Source organism: Callospermophilus lateralis, chromosome 3 (assembly GCF_048772815.1).
Source record: "Callospermophilus lateralis isolate mCalLat2 chromosome 3, mCalLat2.hap1, whole genome shotgun sequence".
NCBI classification, from domain to species: Eukaryota; Metazoa; Chordata; class Mammalia; order Rodentia; family Sciuridae; genus Callospermophilus; species Callospermophilus lateralis.
The window spans coordinates 187,526,102-187,547,467 of NC_135307.1; the positions used below are offsets into that span (position 1 = coordinate 187,526,102).

At 45.4% G+C, this 21,366-nt stretch overlaps 1 protein-coding gene across 1 annotated transcript; it reads left to right on the forward strand.

Annotated features, from left to right (window-relative positions):
* The first annotated feature begins 10,783 nt into the window (after nucleotides 1–10,783).
* Cbln4 (cerebellin 4 precursor) lies at nucleotides 10,784–15,769 on the forward strand. Its single transcript, XM_076849155.1, has 3 exons — nucleotides 10,784–11,074; nucleotides 14,033–14,149; nucleotides 15,572–15,769. The coding sequence occupies exons 1-3, from the start codon at nucleotides 10,784–10,786 to the stop codon at nucleotides 15,767–15,769; spliced, it is 606 nt and encodes a 201-aa protein (XP_076705270.1).
* Nucleotides 15,770–21,366: the final 5,597 nt, after the last annotated feature.

Consider the following 21,366-nt stretch of genomic DNA (forward strand, 5'->3'; position numbering starts at 1 on the left):
TGATGCAGGGTATGTGGACTTAGAGTATTCGTAATGCCCCCTTGGTCTTCCTGAGACGGAGTCTACTTTGGGAAGCACAAGTGGGCATAGTTCTAGGAGATTGACAAGGCATAAGATTGTGAAATAGATAGTAAATTGCGCTAAGTGTCTTTCATAATGCTATATTTATTTGCACTCCTATTCTTCAGAAATCATCGTCTTTCTTTGGTAGATATTGTCTGATTCTCCCTAAGTTGATGGAGAGACAGGAGAGAAGGAGACTTGAGGAAGAAGCCGGCATGCAGTCTTAAGTGTACACAGAGGGCGAGGGAAGGGTGGGTAGTGGGGATGTGCATGAACTCTTGGCCTGCAGCATCAGGACCTCCTTCTCTGCTTGGGGCGCATCAATCGTATGAGTCTTGGAGAGAGCAAAGTGAACTCCCACTTTAGGTGCTGAAAATGTCACGAACCCTTTTTTCCCAGTCTCCTCCACAGCTGTGGCTTAGCAGAAGGTCCTACCTATGAGATGCACCATCCTAAGACTGGGTTTGTGACACTAAACAACAGGCCTGAGGTTGATTGGAGTGGTCAAACCAGGTGATGATGCCATCTTCCCTGAGATGGATGGTGCCAGCTGAGGCTGGAGATCTCGTGTGATTCCAAACATTTTGATTAGCTAGGTGGGTTTGGCCAGAAGGGTATGGGCAGCAATGGTGATTTGCTATTCACATATGTTACTTCTCATTCAGACCTTCTTGGTCCCCTACAATTTTCTAGTAAAACTATTAGGTAACTGAGTCATGGTAAAGTGTACAGCTCATATGGATATAGGAAAGTTACTAAAAATAAGTTCAAGTCTCCAAGGGGGTGTAAATGGGCAGTCATGTTCGGGGTAGCCCACACAAATTTTTGAACTAGTTACTAACATCTGATAGTGGGGCTTTCACCAAAATATCTGAATTAATCTTCCTACAGAAAAGTCAAATATCTGATATGATGAGGTTCACATTGTATAAGGTCTAACAGCAGCTGCCTGCAGGAGGTGAGGTGCAGATTCTCCATCTGTTCAGTTATTTTCTCTTGGTCTCACCCATTTATGATCCCTTATTGGCCTCACTACCCATTTGGACTCTTATTTCCAAGTACTAAAAGCTGACTCTGACAAAACGCAACAAAAAAGAACGTCTAATATGGTATATTGTTTGTCATTCAGTAGGCTCTTGGTCAGCTGAAATAGCTCAAAGCCAACCTGTGGTTCACAGAATCTCTTAAAGGGTTGAGGAGCTGGGTTTAGGTGATACAGTGAGGAATGACACCCCTACAGGATGGTTTGGCCACCTTCACTAGCAGGGGTTCTGTGAAGTCCTGGATCCCTCTGAGACTTCTAATCTAATCTCCGAGGTGGGCGTGCCAGATTTGCAGAGCTTGGATCATGTGCTTGCCTCCTAACTCAAGGGAGGCTGGGACATGAGTATCTGGACTGGAAGCTTTGCTGGTAGGAGACAACTCTGCTTTATAAGGAGGAAGAATCCGCAGTCATAAGAAGGGGTTGTGACATTGGACAACCAAAAGTACAATAAGCCCGCCACAGGCCCTGAAGGCATTTGAGTTTGCTAACCTCACTTGGTCCTAATTAAATATTGGTTGAATGGCACAAAAGACAAGGATCTTTAGGAGAAAATGACAGGAATAAGGGTAGAAAAGAAGAAGCAAATTAGAAGAAAAATGAGAGATAATGAAAGAACCAAAGAGGCTAAAATAAAAAATGACTCATGCCTTAAAATGCTTTCACTGTAAAGCCTCGTCCATCTATTTCCTCAATCATTTTTCTTTTTTCCCTCTATTTTTACTAATGAGGACTTTACAAAACTCATGCAAAGCCCTATGAAATTCATTTTTTTTTGTGGGCAGGAAATATTGGACCTAGACCAGAAGTGGTTCAACTCAATCTCCAAAACACCAGCTGCCTAAGTGATGAGTTGGTCCATCCAAGATGAGTTATTTAGCCAACAGACAGATGGCCAAGAAAGCCAAGTTAGTTGGTATATTGTTTGTCATTCAGTAGGCTCTTGGCCAGCTGAAATAGCTCAAAGCCAATTGATGCAGAAGCCATAGCCCACCATCTTGGATTTGCTTCTAAAACCTACAGGTACCCAATTAGCAATAAAAAACAAAGCAGGGCAGGTTTTGCTTCACTGAGCCCATAGCCCAGTGAAGAAGAGCTGCTCTCATAACCCCAGTGGTAAATAAGAGAGTGGCTGAGCAGGTAGCTTGGCCAAAACTGAGATACTCACCACACAGCATGAAGAACGTGAGAACCAAGAAAAGCTGTGGAAATGTGGGTCCTGGGAAGAAAAGGGATACTCACTGCAATTTTTTTCTCCTCCAAAACATGTTAAATTTCCAAGTAAATTGTTCTTCATCAATAATTAGTAAGAATTAGAGAAAACATAAGTTAATTTTTGAAACTATCTGGTGCTATAATTTGGAAATATACTCTGAAAATGTAGCCAAAGTTAGAATTTGGGCCACAGCACTTTATTCATTACTTCAACAAACATTTACTCTGTGTGCCAAGAACCGTTCTTGGGAATCATTTATGGAGAGCAAAAATCAGCCCATTTCTCCCCTCATGGACCTTATGATGCCATTAGATTATAGTTAAGTCAAATAAGAGGACAAATGGATGTGGCACTGCCACTCTGGCAAGCAGGATGGCGAAAGGCATCTGAAGTTATGCGAAGATCATCTGGCCGTCTCTCTACACATTCAATATTTTACATGTTTTAATATATACGTGTGTATGTGTATTACATATATTTATGCTTCATATTGGTTTATGATCAAAATTTCTTATGATTAAAATTTCTTGGTTCAAAGCTTGTCTCCTTCCTGTGCCAAAAGTTTTAGTTCTAGCATGCCCAGCACTGATGTTAATAATTTCAAGAATACACTCAGGTTCTCAGGTTTGGTGTCATCAGTTGACAAACAAATAAATTAAAAATACATAAATAAAAAATCTGCACATTCTAGAAGCCCTTTGCATTTTGTTTGCACTTTTCTGGTGAGGTATAAAGTAAAGGTTTTTGGGCATAAATATGGGTGTCCTGAGGTCAAGTTCATCCCTGTTGCCCACCAGCTGAGTACTGTATGCCGCAGCTTTGCAGACACTTTATGTCCTCATCTACAAAAGATCTGCCTCTCTTTCAAGTGGTGGCAATTAAGTGGGAGAAGTCATCAGCAAGGAGGTTTTCCCCAAACAAAACAACAAAAACTAAACAAAACCAGCAGCAGAGTGTCACCATCTTCAAGGTTAGACCTGGAAGTGAGTGCACAAGAGAAAAGTTGCCTAGAGTTGAACTTACCCTTGAAAGTCCTTCAGAAATTGTCCCCATAGTGGCTGCCACACTGGCTCTCAGGGAGCCCACCACAGCCAGTTTTTCTTCACAGTAGAAACAGATTGCTGTTTCTTCAGCTGAATGCCAGATCAAGTGGTTGGCTTGCTTTTCATGGCCATGTTGTAGGGAAACGCTTCTCTCTGAACACTAGACTTGCACACAGTGGTGCACCATAATTATGACTGAGAGGCTTTCTGTGGCAGGCTCACAGCATACGGGAGCTCACTGAATGCAACCGTGAGGACAGTTACCTGTTGGATAGAAGCTGTTTCCCTTCCTTTCCCCTAAACACATACTGTTAAAGTCAGGAGAATTAATCTCCTGTGACTCTCCAGCTGCCAGATCAGTGGTGGATTACCAGATTCTAGGATGCCTGTGTCTGGTGCTAGGTGCCCCTGTGGATTTAACCACTGCCATATTTTCTCCCATGCCGGCCTGATTTTCTGGATTTTCTGGAGCCATCTGTTGCTGTGATGAGTGTTTCTGCTCTTGACTCTGTATAATTCCTACCTGGAGAATCCATCTACTTTTCTCCATGCTTCTTTCAGATGAGACCCACTGATTAAGAGAGTAGGGAAGAAAGAAAGAGAAAGAAAATTAAACCTTTTATCCATCCCTGCAGGGAGTTCACAAATCCGCTTGGTGCCTTGGCTTCATTCAGCAGCTTCAGCTATGCAGAATTACAGGCATTCATGCGCTGGGCTTTGGTTTTTGTCTGGGTGTCTAAGCTTTGATTCTCTCTCGAACTTGGGCACACTTCATTCTCCCCCATTATTGTGTCTGGGAGATTAAGTTGTGGCCATTGTTTGCCAAAGGTTAATAGGCCTTGATCCTGCGTACTGTGCTCTGAGGCTCACCTTTAATTATTAGTGGATTCCACAAATTAATGATAGTAATTTCTGCACCAAATTGGCACCTTCTGTGTGCAGGGCACTGTGTTTAGTGCTCTGCTTACAGTTCCCCATTCAATGCTCTTGGCAAGCCAGACGATTGTTTTTTTTTTTTTTTTTTTTTTGATTGTTGTTTTCTTGGCTGAAGGAGTGTTTGTAACTTGCAACATGGTCACAGGCTAGTAGGAAGAAGAACTGGCCCTAAGTACTCTATCCTCAACTCTGGGCTAATCAGCCTGATTTCATAGGGCAGATGAGTTTCACAGAGATAGCCACAAAGTCAAAGCTTCTGACTCATCCAGTGCTGGTTAATAAAACAGATCTCCAGTTCATGGCCAGAACATCATCTCAGAGCACCCTGAACAGGTAATTAGCTTCCCAGATCTCACAAGTAGGAGCTGTTGGTCTGGACCCCACATTCAGTCCCTCCTGTCTCTGCAGTGGAAACTAAGGGTGGCCAGGCTTGTATCACATACAGGTTCTGAGCTAGGGCTTGCCTGGGTGCCAACGGGTTACATAACAGCTGAAATGAATCTGAAATATAACCAGACATTTCAGTACTATTCCCAAGTTTTACCATTTTCAATGTCTTTTTTCTTAATTGTATAATATGAGGCTTTATATGTCTGAGCATCTTCCCAAACACTGAGTGAATGATCTTATATTGATGAGTTGGATCAATATAACCCAAGAAGGGGAATTTCTGTTCAGCCAGCACTACTCCTAAGAAAGAATGCTCTCCAAACTTTATGGAATTTGAATTATGGAGAAAAAATGCTAATGTAATAGATTGCTACTGGATGATTTTTCCAGAAACCCTTTCCTTTATTTGTAAAATTATTTTAAATGTGCATCACAATGTGATGAATGATTGCTGTGGCCGTCCAAATAATAAACATCTGAAGTGAAATTAATGTTTCCTTGTATTCCATTCCTCTTCTTTTATTGGAATATAAGCATTTGTACATGTTTGCAGGGAATTAAGATGTAATCCCATAATACAGATCAGTCTCTATCTTATTCTTCCCCACTCCTCCACATACTATGAGTGCCATGGATGAAGAACTGGTCCTGTCCCCAACCTGCCCCAGTTTCCTATATCCCTTGCTCTGGGAAATCAATTGCATGATGTCCATCTGTTTCTCCAGGCTGTATGGCTGATTCATGTGGAGCATCTGGACCCTGATGGGGCAGCAAGTCTTTTCTTTAGAATTCTAGGACATCTTCTGGGTGAATGGATCTGTATGTGTGAAATTTGAGAATGTTAGCTGCTGTTTTTCATCATGTGGGCTTCAAAGAAGGGAGAATGCAGAGAGTAAAAGCATAATGCAGATGCATCCTGGAAAGGGCAGGGTAAGGGAGGGAGAGAGAGGAAGAGAGATGAGCAAGACAGTCATCTGGGTGATCCCCAAAGTTTCCTTATCATCCCCAGGTTCAGCTCTGCCCTTCCCTTGGATTCTGTGGGAGGAGACCCTTCCAACAAATTCTCTTTATGTTTCATTGTGCTTCCATTCTTAATAACAAAAGATAGACTAAACCTTTCACATTCCCCCAAATTTCTGGAAGAATTTAGTTTTCCTGTCATACACATATATCATAGTGGTTTATGTTATATTGTTACATTTAATGCATTTTCCTTTTGAGAAACAAGAGCAATAGTAAGCTACTTTATTCAGTCAACATTTATTATTTATTCTTATTCTTACTCTCTGCTAAATTCTGTGTTAATAATCCCCAGTTAATAGACCCTGGAAAGCACAACAAAAAAATCAACAACTTTTTTTTTTTTTTAAGTGGTATATGATGACTAGGGTAAGCACAGTGTATTATGGGAAGGGCAAAAGGCAGTTGCTACTGGATCTATGTGCAACTTTGATCAAGAAATCTTACTGCTCCTTGAGGTCTCAGCCATGGAGCCTGTTGGTAAATGTAATGAGGGGAAGAAACGATGTAGAGGAACTGTCTTCAACAATTTTTAAATTCTAAAAACAACTAAAGAGATTTTAAATCATCCATTTAATTTCCCCCACAGTGCCGTCTTTATAAAAGTCTGCAATTTGACTGTCTCTGAAAGGAGCCCTGAAATTTTCCTCAGTAGCTGGTCACCTCCCAGTGCTCCCATGTAGGTTTTCCTCCTTAAGAGACTTTTCCTCCTTAAGCCGCTCATTCTCCCTCGAAGAAGAGCATTTGCTTGGGGAGAGCTGTCCCTGTAGGAGGGAAGGGTGATTTGAAGAGGTGAAGACTCAAGGCCCTTTGTCTGGCCCTGGTGTGAGCCTCACTGCTTGCTCTCCGGTCCCCACCATTTCCCGCCACTATCCGTCCATGCCACTAACCTGCACTGTCTCTCCACAGGGTGAGGTGGAGTCTTCTTTCATTCAGCTCCAAGCCAGGCCTCGAGCTGAATGGCCGCGTGTCTGTCTTTGCTTTCTGAGATGTTTTCTTCAGGAGAAAATTGCTCTGGATGCTGACCGCCTTGGCCTTGCTGGAAACTTGGCTTCCCTGAGGGTTGCTGGACAGCAGTCACTGAGTTCACTGCCGCTGGAGGAGCTCATCTCCCAAGATCAGTTCAGATTCTCATTTACTTTGAGGCTGAGCTCAACAGAGGTGAGGTGAAATGCATTCTTGCCTTACCTCTAAAGCCTAGCAAGAAGAAAAAAAAATCCTTGGACATCAAATACAATCTGTGAACCTCAGAACAGGGAGACGTTTGGGTCACAGAGAGTTTCTCTAATAGCACATTTTTAACTGGAAAAAGAAGGGGGGGCGGAGAAACAGATTTTTGCTATGGCTGGAGAGAATCTTGGACTTGATCCTTTTTTCCTTTCTTCCAAGGAGGCTGGAGCAGGAGTAGTGGGTGGGGAGCAGGTGATGACTTCTTTCCCAAAGCTTTCAGGGTTGGATTTCCTCACTCTTCTGTCAGGACATGCATGGACTTCTGTGGTATGATTTCAGGAATGCTGCTCCAGGGAGGATTCTGGATGACAAGGAGCAGGAAGGTCACTAAAAATAGTTGAAGTGAAATGGGGTTTATTGAAAGGATAGAAAAGGATCTAAGGAAATCCGAGGTTAGAAGAAAGATTGCTGGACCTCTTGTGAGTAGGAGTTCAGAGCTGGAAGCCAAGGATAATTCATTTCCTTGTTCCTTTATCTCTCCAAAGTGCTCAGTGTCCAGTCTGGGTATTGGCCTTGCGGTGTGGTCAGTCTTCCCTTTTATTTCAGCACACTTTTCTGCTTGGGCTTCCAGGTGACTCCTCAGTGACAGTCTCCCAGTTTGGGAGACCACAGATCTGGCTTCCTTAGCACCCACTGTCTCCTGGAAGCAACTGGGCATCTCATTCAGATGCCAGAGAGAGAACATCTGGCAGCCCTAACTCATCCGGCCAAGTCAGGCCACGAAAGTCATGGGCGTCTGGTACAAATGAATCGGCAGCCCTGGAACCCAGAGGCTGTCCCTGTTCAGTCAACTGAAAGGAGAAAAGAACAGGACTCCTTGATTCACAGTATCAGAGAGCTTCCCCTAGTGGAAGACCACAGACGATACCATGTTCTCATCTTAAGATTACCTTGAATAGAAGAACATCCTCCAGCAAAGGAAAGAAGACTTTGTTCCCAAATGGCCAGGAGGGTTTGAATTTAAATCTTACTGAGATTCACTTAAACTAGCTTATACAACAAGATGAATGACTAGTAAATTACATTTCATTTGAATGTATTCATTCATTCCTTACTCAATTATTGAGGCCCTAATATGATCACGGTTAGCTTTGGGGGCTAGAAATGAAAACTTTCAGTAAGGGAAAGACGAGAGAAGAGATTTAAAAAAAAAATCTGAGTTCTTGGAGAAAGGAAATGCCTAGAGGAGCAAAGGATGCAGAGAGAATATATTGGGGTTGATGGAAAAGACAGCTTATTGCATATTTAACAATCCTATAGTCAATAGAGCATTTTCTTAAACTCCTCCCAGCTGGACATCAAACAGCCCAAGGCTTGGCTTAGTAACTAAATATCTGTCTTGAATAGGGAAGGCAGAGTGCTTACCCCTACAGGAGAAAAAGAGGAACCAAATTCCATTCAGCACCTGCTCTCAAGACAGCATCAAATGAAAAGACAATTTCAGATGTCATCCAGGAAGCCTGTGGTGAAAGCTGAAAGGGAGTTACAAAGTGCAGAGAGGGGTCAGGTGAGAAGCTGTGCGAGTCTAGGGTGGGCATCAGTGATGGGCAGATGATGGCCATCTTCAAAAGGCACCAACCAGTTTACCTGTTTGGTTCCAACTTAGATTGGTGACATTTAGCATTGTAACAAATAGCATGGTAACTGCCACTCAAAACTGACACTGTCCCACTGGAACAGAATCTGGAGGCCCTGTGGTGCCAGGCATCAAATCAATAGTTGCAAGATTCTAGGGAGATGGGAACCAGGGGATGACCAGCTAGCAGGAGTATCTTCAATTTTAACAATTGGAATTGTGGCATAGTGCTTATGACCCAAACCTGGCCTCAGAAAGGACCTTATTAGGGTACAAGGCTGGAGATCCAGGTCTGGCTTCTGTTTGGACTGGCCTGAATGCCATGATAAGGAGAATGTTTACTAGGAACTGAGTGGAGAGTGATCCACCCCAGGGACAATGACTCAACACACATCTCTTCAACTGATAAGTGGTCAATACATTTCAAAGAGCTTCATCTGGCTGATGTTGTGGATGGGGATGCTGTTTTGACTTGGTGCCTTCCCTCTGGCATCTGGAAATCAGGGAATTTGGTACCAAGAGCCATGTCCCCAAAGCTCATAGATCTGGAAAGTGGAAGAGACTCTTAGTGCACTTACACCCTCTCAAAGAGAGTGACTTGGTCAAGTTCACCTTGTCCATCACAGACAGAGACAAGCTTCTACTTCTTCTTGGTGGTTTCGGAAGAGGAAGATAACGCTTGCCAATCGGAGGCCAAGATGGCAGTGGGGCGGCATAGGGAGAAGGGAGACACATCAAGATGGGAGAAAGTTGCTGTGTTTATTTTCTTCGATTTTTTAAAGGGGGTACGGTTTCTTAAGACTTGTTCTGGCTGAGTTGCCTCCCTCTCACTTTTTCTGGCCTTGCTAGGGCTGGATTAGCGGTGCAAGTGGAAAGGCGCGCGCCCCTGCGGCTTCGGAGGCGCATCTTCCCTGAGCGGAAGGAAGGAATCTGGCACCTCCTCCTAGCCGCCCCCACGGGCCGCGGTCTGTCCCCAGGCTTCCCTGAGCTCGCCAGGCCCGAGGGCTCTGCAGGACGGAATTCCGGCCAGGCGCGGTGGGGGCACGGGTGGGTCCCCGTGTTCCGGGCAGCGCGCCCGTGAATCCGCCGCGCGGCCCAACCATCTCCGCAACCCGGCTGGCGGCGCCGCGCTCGGTTCGGAGGGCGCTTAGAGACGCAGTGCCACGCTGGGGAGGGCGAGAGGAGTCACAGCCCCCCTCGCGGGCCCAGACTGAGGAGGGGGCGAGCCGGCGCCGAGCTGGGGAAGCGCGGGGCTGTGGGCGCCTCTCTCTGGGCACACACCTTCAGCGCCGCGCGATCTTGGGGGGCAGGTGGCCTCAGACCTTGCCAACCAGCAGCGTTGTGAGTCCCGCTGGCTCCCGGGTACGTTAAACGTCAGGCAGGAGCTGCTTAGCTGGGGTCACCGGACGCCTTCTGCTCCTTTCCCCAGGAGCCGGCGGGTCGAGCTTTAAGCCAACCCCAGCTGGACGCTGTGCTCCTATAAATAGCGCGCGGGTGCCCGCTTCGCGCTCTCCCGGCTGCGCGAGGAGAGAAAGTTGTGCACAGGGACTGGGGAAGGGAGACCCCGCCAGCCCAGCTGCCCTGCACCTTGGAACTGATCCCGGGAAATTGTGCTTTCAGTGCGGTCTCGCCGCTGCCTACCTACGTCGGAGTGACTCCAGGCTTCGGGGAATTTTTGACCAAGGGAAAGCGAGAATCCCAGCATCCTGGCTGCGAACACAGGCTCGCGTTCTTCTCAGCCCAGGAAACACCTCCAGCCTCTGTAATCCGTCCCTGCGCAAACCAGACTCCTACAGGACCTACACTGCACCGCTTGGCACCCGCCGCTCTTGCGGCTTCTCTGAGTCCCCGCCGCCGTCTTTCCTGCTCCGTGGTTCACCTGGGGGTGCTTGGGTTGGGGCTAAAATTTATTTATTTATTTTTCTATTGAGGTGTGATTGTGAGAGCTTGGCGACTTTTAGATGTGGAAGAAGAATAAGGGTGGGTGCAGGGGCCCCAGGCAGGGCTGATTCTTGGGCGGAGGAGGGTAGGTAGGGGTTCTGCATGAGCTCCTTAAAGGACAAAGGTAACAACAGAGCCAGCGAGAGAGGGGAGACTTTGACTTCAGCCCACAGAATTGGTGGAAGTGTGCGCGCCGCCGCCGCCGTCGTTCCTCCAGCGCTGTCCATCTAGCCACTGGCATCTTTCGGAGCTCCGGGATCCCAGGGTAGGAGGCGACGCCGGCGAGCAGAAGCGCCAGCCGGCTGCCGCTGCCCACGCCGCTCACCATGGGCTCCGCGCGCCGGGGGCTGTCCGTGGTGCCGGCCGTTCTGCTGGCCCTCACGCTGCCAGGGCTGCCCGTCTGGGCGCAGAACGACACCGAGCCCATCGTCCTGGAGGGCAAGTGTCTGGTAGTGTGCGACTCGAACCCGGCCACGGACTCCAAGGGCTCCTCTTCTTCCCCTCTGGGGATATCAGTCCGGGCGGCCAACTCCAAGGTGGCCTTTTCAGCCGTACGGAGCACCAACCACGAGCCATCGGAGATGAGCAACAAAACGCGCATCATTTACTTCGATCAGGTTAGACCCCAAGGGATTCGGGGCACCCGGAGTCGGGTGGGCGGTTGAGTGGGTAATCTCAGGGCATCTCAGATAGGGACTGCCTGATGGGGCTAAGCTCCTCTGATTGGGATGTGGGGATTCATTTAGACACCGTCCTTCCCAAATATGTCCGGAGCCTGAAACTTCTGATGTGACACCCCCGGCCCACCCCTGTCCCTCATTCCTTCTTGGTCTCTAGCTGCAGCGCGGTGGGGGAGAGGCTAGGGAGCGCAGAGGCCGGTCCCTAGAGCACAGGACAAGTTTAACAGCAACAGGTCAGAGGGAGCCTGGGGAATTTGGTCCCTGGACACAGGGATCTCTTGGGCAGAGCTTCGCCCCCTTGACTCTGGCTGACTCCGCTGCGTGTGTGGCACAAGCTGTTCTGTGATGCCCTCGCGGACTTCGGATAAACGTTTGACTTGTTTCTCCAGGTGGAGAAGCTTCTCCCCCAAGAGAGATCCGGGTCTCCACACCCTGTGTAGAGATCCGGCAGGTGGCCGCAGAGCGGAAGACGGCTCCAGGGGGTTCAGATCTCACTTCTCGGTGGAGAGGCTGAGGTCCTCTTTCACGACCTGGGCGCAGCTGTGGCTGCCTAGAGTAGGCTACGCGCCCTTCCTGAGGACCAGAGAAAAGTTGCTCAGGAAGGAGGAAAAGGAATGGGGAATCCGCACAGAGCTCCCCCAGGGAAGCGCTGGGGAGATGGTTCCCGCTTCGTGGGCTTCAGTCCTTTCAGAGAATTGCAGATCACTGGGCAAAGACAGACAGTGAGGTGGAAGGCAGGGGATGGAGGCGGGACTCCTGAACGCTGGGGCTTCTGTTTTGTTTTGCCGCTTGGTGCTCTGCGGTTTGGCGTGATGAGAAACCCCAGGATATCAGCTTAGCTCGAGCAAAGCGTCCTAAGGAAGAAAACTGGCTCCAGAGTTTTCATTTTAACCCGAAAGGCACCCAGACTCTCTTAAAATTCCAAAGTCACACTTCACAGTCGTATGCAAAGCACTGTGTGCTGGAGCACAGGTTAAACCGTGCTGCAGGATGTGCCAGGAAAGGCATGAGGTGACATTTGTGGTCCCTACTCAATTTTTCTAAGTAATGCCTTCTCCAGCTGGTCAAAGACAGAGTATGTCTCTCTGGGGAATTACTATGGAATAGCCATAATTTGTAACTAATTAAGTAGCCCTTTGGGGGTTTTGGTGCTGTATTTTCCAGTGTGATGGAAATAAAGTGGAGCACCATTGCTGGTTTGAATTTTGATGCATTAATTAAATGTTGGAATACTGTGGGCATCCTGCTACCCTCTGAATGGAGTGTGCTTTTCAATGACCTTCCTGTCAATTAGAAGAGGAGAAGGGTTTGCTCTTCTGTGCAGGGAGCCACACATCTTGGAGACAACAAGACTCATTTAGTTATAAATTTGATGTGCCTGGATAGTCCAATTACCATGTAGAGTCAACACCGTAGTCAACACTAATCTGCTATTTCCATTATTGCTAATGCATTATACTACTTATATCTGAGCCAGGAAGTCCCTCCTAAACACCTGAAATTATTTTAAATGTGCTTGAAAAAAAAAATTCTTTGTGTAGCCTCTGCTGGGGATTATTTCACAGCAGGTGACTTGTTGAAAGATCATCCATCATCAGGTCAGAGAAAAGAAATTTGATGCTTACTGGGAAGAAGGTGGAATCTCAATAAAATCACACACTTACATGTATGTTAAGGCAGGCGTTGAGCCTGGTACACCTGCCGGACAGTCATGGCACTGTTGCTCAGAGCCAGAAGTGCATTTTTAGGAAATTATGCAAGAGGCATGAAAATGTATTAATTTTGACAAGAAGGCAGCCTTTAAAAGAGATTACCACTGATACTTAGAGAATGTATCTTCATAGGGATTTCTGATTTTTTTGAATGCCACTTACAGATTTATGTCTTGGAGAGATGTGAAGAAACCCTTGTTATTTTACTGCCCCCCCCCTTCTCTTAGGAAGCGACTGACCTATGTGGCATTGCAAACCTAGCTTAAGAGGTCACTTATGGAAATTCAGAGTTAATGTTCTAACCAGAAGAACCATGCTGAACATCCTGGGCAACAAAGCCCACTGCTGCCCTCTTCAAAACAGAGCCTTGTTCCACTTTTCATTTTTCATTTTTTGGGGGACATTAAATAAAGAGCAGATGATTGATAGGAGGATAAGGTGTGACACTGAGAGGAACACAGAAAGGCCACCTATCTCAACTGTACCTCATTCACTCTCTATTCTTTGGCACCCGAGAAGGGCTGACTCATTGCCAAAATATTATAATTCAGGCTTAGACGGCACCGACATGAAAAAATAAAATGGCCATGGATCTTAGGAGAGCTCCGGTAGAGGCTCAGGGAAGGGCCAGGCATTCATATCACTTTGTGCACCAACTGTTCAGTGTCAAGGATTATGTCACGCAGAGGAGGGGTACCCATGGCTCTGTGTGATATGTCCAGGGATGACTGCGGAGAGACCACGGATGTCGATTGGCTGGCTTGGCAACGTCATTTCTGGATATTGCAAAGACTTGTGGATGGTGGGAATGTACCTCCATGGCAGATGCCCTTTATCTGATTCTCAGAGCAAAGTTAATACTTTAAGCCCTCACATGTTACTCAGATATTTCCAGAACCATCAAACCCTACTGGAAATTGAGGCACGAATACAAAACATTTACTTTATTTTTTTTCTGTACTGTTTAAAAGAAAGAGGAGCCTTCCAATACACAAGTGTGTGGTCCAAGTCTCTTAAGAGGAAAGATGTTTTATGCTCTGTGGTTACTGAAGTTAGTTCTTGAGGAAGGAGGAAGGAGGGAAGGAAGGAAAGATAAAAAACAGGAAGGGAGGAAGGAAATATATTTTCCTTATAGAAAAAAGTATTATAATAATTTACTGTTATTTATTATTTTTGTTTGTAGATCCTAGTTAATGTGGGTAATTTTTTCACATTGGAGTCTGTCTTTGTAGCGCCAAGGAAAGGAATTTACAGTTTCAGTTTTCACGTAATTAAAGTCTACCAGAGCCAAACGATCCAGGTATGTGTTCTGACCCATTCTCTCTGTCTCCCTAAACAACTGTGTTTATCTCTAGTGGGTTATGTTTTTAAGTATTTATTCAAAGATGTGTTTTCATCATAAAAATAAACAGCCATATTTATAGTTTGTTTTTAAAACACTTCATTTCCAATTTTCTTCTTTATATACAATGCCTATTGAGGCATGTAACAAAAAGCACGTAGAAAAGCAAAGCTATTACCTAACTGATATCCAAATATTTAAAAAACATGGTTTGGTAAAAATTTAGTGACACAAATCTCTTTCTAAGATCTTGATTTCATTTGGTGCATGTAAAAATTATTTGAACTTGCAATGAAAAAACTTATAAAACCAGCAGAGCTTTGCAAGTTCATTTTAAGTAAATAAAACAAATTTGTTCTTGTTTAAAAAATTATGAGATACAGTTAACTATCCACAGAAAACTTGTGGAAGACAGCAATTAGGTATTCTTTTTAAATGAAATGTTGCACTTACGCTTTGGTTTACCCTGTTACTTTGGTGGTAGTGAATTCTTACCAGTTGTGGGTACATGATTGACAGTAGGCCTGTGTTGTTCTAGATAATGGGCTTGCCCTCCCCCTCAAAAACAGCAATGGAGCTATTTTCCTGTGATATTGAAATATGCTAATGACAAATAACAACAGCACATTTTAATGGAATTCTAGGGTGACATTTTATCTTATGCTTGATAGTTATTTAATCTATTATGACCATGGGAATGGTAGATTACACTTCATCTACTTATCTTGCCTAGAGATAACTTGGTCAGTCTCGGATTTAATTCACTTAGTATTACTTCTAAACTAAAAAGGAGTGACTCTCTAGTAAGCAAATTTACTTTCATGGGAAAACTTTTTCCAAGCTCCAATATTTAGAAATCTATGTAATGTCTGACACACAATCAAAATCACAGTATGGGGGAAAAAAGTTAATACAAGTCTGAATCCATTCTTTTGCTAATTATCCATCATTAAGCCTTCTTTTAGTGGCAGTGGTGATTATTTTTAGCCCACTTTTCTTATGAGGGAAAATAGAAGAAGAAAACACTCACTCACAGACACACTCACATACACGCACTCTGTTATTTCAAATGATTTTCAGAGCTGTGCAGGTTGTAGTTGGTGGAAACCTGCAAGGGGATTAGTAGACTCTGGCTGCATCTGGTCTATCGGGTCCAAGAGCACTGGCCAGCTCCAAGCCCTGCCCTCTTCATCCCAGAGGGTCTGTGGAGGGTAAGGACAGGAGTAACCTTAGTGGGCATGCTGAGAAGCCCATGTTCACAGGACTGCCACAAGGTTGCTGTGTGTGTGTGTGTGTGTGTGTGTGTGTGTGTGTTCGTCTCATCCCCTTTTGACTTTAAAGAGAGCTCCGTAGTGATTTTTTTTTTTTTTTTCCTCGTAGGTGAACTTGATGTTAAATGGAAAACCAGTAATATCCGCATTTGCTGGGGACAAAGATGTCACTCGCGAAGCTGCCACGAATGGAGTCTTGCTCTACCTGGACAAAGAGGACAAGGTTTACCTAAAACTGGAGAAAGGTAACTTGGTTGGAGGCTGGCAGTACTCCACATTCTCCGGCTTCCTGGTGTTCCCCCTATAGAATCGGATTTCTCCGTTTATCCAGGTGAGGGGCAGCCCACCCCTGAGTTATTGGAAGATCATTTTTCATCACTGGATTCGTGTCTTTTATTGGTTTCTCATGGGTGAATATGGATTCTCCTTAAGGATTCTAGACCTGTCCGAACCAACACAAAATTTCAGATTATTTTCATGTGTGTGTGTGTGTGTTTGAGTATATTTGGATCGGGACTCAAAGCAGATCATGCTTATCTATGCTCACCTGTAACAGTCAAAAGCTGTCTCAAGGTTTGTTCTGAATTTAATTTCCTGGAATTACTGAATTCGTTGCAGATGCAAATTTTTATTTATTTATTTTTAAAGACTGGCAACCGGGTCTAGGAATTAGAACACTCTAAAAGTTCTGGCTTCAATCAATGGTTCGTGTGATGCTGCCAAAGAACTGTATTCTGTGTGGATATATTGATTATGCTTGTGTTTTTTTTTTTTTTTTATTTCTTTGGAATTCGTTTGTTCTGTTTTCTTAAGGAAACTGGGAATGGGTTTTAGTGACTGGTTTTGTGTTTTTTCCACAAAGAAGGTAATAGATGGCTTGCCTGGAAACTTACCTTGGCTATGAGATCACCTGTATGGCTTCCTTCAATGAGAAAAGAGAGAAAAGAAAAAAGAAAAGAAAGAGAAAAGAATGCTTCATGATTGTATTTTAATTATATATGTGAAAGAGTCATATTTTCCAAATTATATTTTCTAATAGGAAAAATAGATCATAAATCTGACAAGGAAAAAGTTGCTTACCCAAATTCTAAGTGCTCGATCCCCAAACCTTGGTAAAAACAGCTTTCCTCTGTGGGAAATCTTATTCTTTATTGCTCAACTTTAATTAACATGATTGATAATAACTACTTTATTAAAAACCTAAGGGATTTTTTTTTCCTTAGACATGATGGCTTTATTAACTGGAGATGGGATGCCCTTGTTTTTAATCACACCTATTTTTCAAACCTTCTGTCGTGTTTGAAGTATCATCTGGTTTTGCCTTAACTCCTTAAATTGTATATATTTATCTGTTTAGCTAATTGTAAATCCAAATATCCCATAACTTTAGTGCAATATTTTATTTTGTCTTTTGTATAGGCCATATGAATTCATAAAATTATTTATGTCTGTTATAGAATAAAGGTTAATATATGTTAGTTGAATTGTTTTGTCCTTTCAGATTTGAAAATATGTATTCTATAGGATTCATTTCCCTCCCTCCCTCCCTCCCTTTTTTCCTTCCTTCCTTCCTTCTTTCCCCTTGATTCTTCTTTCCCGGAGTTTAAGAAAACCTTTTAGAATTTTCAGGTAATGTCCTCCAATTTGGTATTGGAAATCTTTACTGGGTTTAATCTGTTCAAAGCCAAGTGTTGCAAGCTTGCCAACAGAATCAATGAACTCAGTAAACTCTTCTTTCAGAAGGACTTACTGTTAGGAGGTTAGGTTGAAAAGATGCCCTAGAATATTGCAGGGTCACTCGCCGTGTGAAGAACAGTGGCGAGGACGAGGACCAGGGTCTTCAAGGTGGAGACTTCGGGGAACAATTCTGCCCGGCTCTCAACCCCAGAGACAGGAGGGCGTGGGCTTCCTTTGAGGAGGAACTGTGGCCACACAGGTCTCCTGTGGAGACTTGGCTCAGTTTCCAGGTTCGTAGTCAGTGAAAGCAAAGGGGGAGGGAGAGTTCTATAGCCGGTGACAGTGAGGACTGGTCCAAAGAGACAGGAGCAGGCACACCTGGTGTGATTGTGACTTATCTCCAAGTCAAAATAGCCGTCTGTCCGTCTCCAGGAAGCTGCTCCACCCTCCTCAGGAAGTTGTCTGGAGAGTGGCAATGGGGCCAGGTATCCTCAGCGGTCTTTCAGTCAATAATTTTGATTTTTAATATGAAAATGCCCAGTGTCACACAGAGAGGCAGGAGAGGGGGCTTTCCCCTAAGTGGGAGTGGCGTCCTCTGGCCATGCACCTGCTCTAACATGGGTGGGTCTCTCTACTCAGTTTGTGCCTGTACTTCACAACAGGGCTGGCCGTGCTGGAGGGCATTGGGTAGTAGCCACTGTATTGACTAAATGACTCAGGAGTATAGGAGGCACCTACGGGTACCTATGAAGGGACCCAGAGAGACGGTGACTAAGGGAGAGCAACGTGGCAATGCCTTTCACAGACGAGCCCCGGGTATGTTTTGGTCTTGTTCTTATTTCTCTTAGTTCTTCTGAACATAGAAGAACTTTGGCAAAGGGCTCGACTGTAACTCCTAGTTCCATTGTACATATTTTCGAAGACGACATCCATTTGAACCTTCAAGAGAAAGTCTGTTTGTAAAGGCACTGGAGCCCCATCTGCGCCACGCGGGAGGTGCCTGCAATAGTGGGTTCTGAGTGGAGAGACGAGGTCAGAGCAAGGTGCTGTCTGAAGCCAGCTTCTAGGGAGGGGAGACCCCCAAACCTACCAGCCAGAAAAGTAAGGCTGATGGGAGATTCTGGCTGGACGATGTCACCAGCAGCGTGTCGATTTTGGACCAACACAGGCTGAAGTCCTGCACACTTCATTTGCCTGCGACAGGTGTTTCCATGTGTCTGAGCTTTAAGTTATTTTATGTGTAAATAAGAAATAGTTGGTTGTGAGGATTAAATGAGACCCGTGAGGTGCCCCCGGAACACAGTAGGGCCTACCACCACGACTAAAATTGGAAACCCCAACTCAGCCCCGCAGCAAGTCAGCCCCCAGGAGGATCTTCCGAGTGGCAAGAGGAAGGGAGGAGGCTGAGATGAGCGGGATAGGCTGAGGAGCAGGAGTGCAGACGTCTGAGGTATTTCTTGCAGGAAGGCAGCCGCGCACTGCGTATTCTATGACCTGAAAACTGTTTTCAGAAATCGCTAGGTCCACAAAAATGCTAATTGAGCAGAGTATTTGCATTGGCCCTGTCTGCATTCATCAATGCCAGTGCCCTCCCTTCCTAGACGGCTCCTATCTCTTTTGACTGTTCCTTGATCTATCGATCAACAAATGCTAGAGATTGTCTGTAGCCAGCAGTTTCCTCCTGACCGAAACCCACCAAACAGAGCTGAAGGAAACCAAGAGCTTGTACGTAGGATCTCATTGATCCCGATTGCTTCTGGGGGACCTTGGGGTCCCAGGTTTGGCTGGACTTTCATTATCTAGTTATCTTCTATTACGTTCTCCCCCCCCCCCACCCATTAAGCTTGTTTTCCTACTTCGGGTTTCTGGCCACGTGGATAACGTCCTGTTTTCTTTTAGGCTCCACTTTTAGCTAGTTACTGCTTTAAATTTTAACATCAACATCTTTGTCTAAGAGTGATAAATCACCCTTACCATGGGTACTGACTGTGAGGTACCTGGTGTGCAGAGGTGGTGACACTCCCTTTTCCTGGGTGTTTCACGTGGAGTGGTTGAAGGGTAATGGCACTCCCACCTTGCCTCTGATGAGGTGCTGGACATTAGGGATCCACCTTCCCCGGGTAGACCACTTATCCTGTGGATGGTGGTGGCCACTGGGCACGGTGAGATCCCCAGACTGGTAGACCTAACGACCATGAGAAGTGTTGAGGGCTTGTGACACCTGCTTGCATTCAGAGCTTGGGGGCTACAGCATTGAACTCGCTCTCCGAATGATCTTCTTTGGAAGAGTCGGGTGGGATTTAAGAAGCTATAACATGGACCTGATTTCAATGTGCATTTCAAACATCTTGCAATCAAATATGGCTTTTTTGCTATCCTTTCTGATAGAAACTAGCTCCTTTGTGGATTTGACCCTGAAGTTCTCCGTCAGCTTTGCAGACTATCATGCAAAAGTCACCTGGGAATCTTGACAGACGCAGACCCCAGGGTGGAGGTCTAGGTGGGGCTGGATTCTGTGTTTCCAATGAGCTCCTGGTGATGGCCATGCTGCTGCCCTTGACCTCAGAGGATGTGACTCAGTTGGGTAAAGAGTGTGTGTGTGTGTATATGTGTGTGTGTGTGTGTGTGTGTGTGTGTGCGCGCGCGCGCAAGAGAGATTGTATTCAGAAGGATCCATGACACCAGCGGTTGCTGGGTGGCCAGAGTGTGTGTTTAAAGTTCCTGCAAAGGAGGAAGACTTTCTGCATAGTTTTTAGGCCCAATTGTTGATATTTATAAAGAGAAAAATTCATTATTATACGTACCGAGCCTGGGAGGCTTTTACTTCCCATGCAGGTGCCTCAAGCACATACATTTTGACTTTCCAAGAACTGGGGCTTCCTGGAACAGCAAGTGGTGAGGGACTCCTAGAGGTCATTGGTCTGGCCATTCCTGGGGAGTCAGAGACACCCACAAACAGCTGCCCTCTACTCAGGGTCTGGGGTGAGGGAAGCGGGTTCTCCCTCTGCTCCTGCTCCCTCTTCACCTCTCACTGTTTTTCTATTTTTTTCCTGTTTAAGGTTTGTTGTCAAAGTGTAATCAATAAGAGGAGAAAATGTAGGGAAATGAATGCAGAGCGGCTAGTGATTTCCATATTACTACTTTTTAATCTTCATGACAAGAGGAAAAAATGACTTAAAATGGCCTGTCCACCGAGTAGAATATTTTCATGCTTCTTTTTCCATAAATTTCCAATCAAAAAGGAGGTGGAAAAGCAAGAAGCAGCCAAGGGACCACTTTGGGATGGGAGGTGAGGAAGCAGGTGACAGTGATGAAGGCAGGTGAAAACCTGGAAACAGGTATGGAGGGTGTGGAGAGCTGCTCAGCTGCAGGGCTGTGCTCTCCTGGCTGGGATGGAGCACAGGAGAGCCACTGGCTCCACCGGCCCAGCAGTGGTAAGGACACATTTACTCTGGATGCTCAGGTTAGAAAACACCTCCCAGCCCTGGGTTGTGCAGTGAAACCTCTCCATCTCTCTCCTGTGTCTGCAGAGCACCGTCTCCACCAGACCATTAATTACCCCATTTCTCCAAGAATGATGGCCAATCTGGATGATTCCACTCTCGGGATGGAGTTGGGGGGGGTTGGATAATTTTCTGTTTTCCTCTGTGAATTGTGAGAGTCTATTTTCTCCCCAGTTTCTTTTCCTTAGCTATTTAAAAATATATAAACAGTCACGAGTGTTCCTTTTAAAATAACCCAGCTCTTACTTTGAGTGCTAGCATTTTTAACTCCACCGTGAAAAACCACCATGATTTTTCCCCCACCGCAATGTACAAAGAAAAAGGAAGCAAATGCAAACATGAGAAGAACCCGATCAGAAAAATAGTGTGCAAGGATAAAAGAGCAAATTCAACAACAAGACATGAGCCAGAAAATGAATGGTAAACTTTGCTGATACCTGACCTGACGATTCCGTGGAAAAGAGTGAGACTGATTTGGGTTGAAGTGTTTTTCTTCTTTTCCTCCAAGTGTCAAGGTCCATTCCCGGCAGGCGAATGGGTGCTGCTTCACCTGCAGAGACCTGGCTCCTCTTCATGCAGGGGGCTTCCTGAACCCCTCTGCCTCGGGGAGTGCCCTGCATCCTGCTTCTGCATTTCTTGGCTGGGCTCATGGGAAGGGAAAATGCTCTCCAAATAGTCTGGTAACTTCTCTCCAGGGAGAGGAAAGCCCCAGGTATCAGTAATT

Excerpts from the sequence above, each read along its gene's own strand:
- Cbln4 (XM_076849155.1), top strand. The coding sequence starts at position 10,784 with ATGGGCTCCGCGCGCCGGGGGCTGTCCGTGGTGCCGGCCGTTCTGCTG. Across the intron at positions 11,075-14,032 it reads GCATCATTTACTTCGATCAG|ATCCTAGTTAATGTGGGTAA; the intron begins GTTAGACCCCAA and ends TTTTGTTTGTAG. Across the intron at positions 14,150-15,571 it reads ACCAGAGCCAAACGATCCAG|GTGAACTTGATGTTAAATGG; the intron begins GTATGTGTTCTG and ends TTTTCCTCGTAG.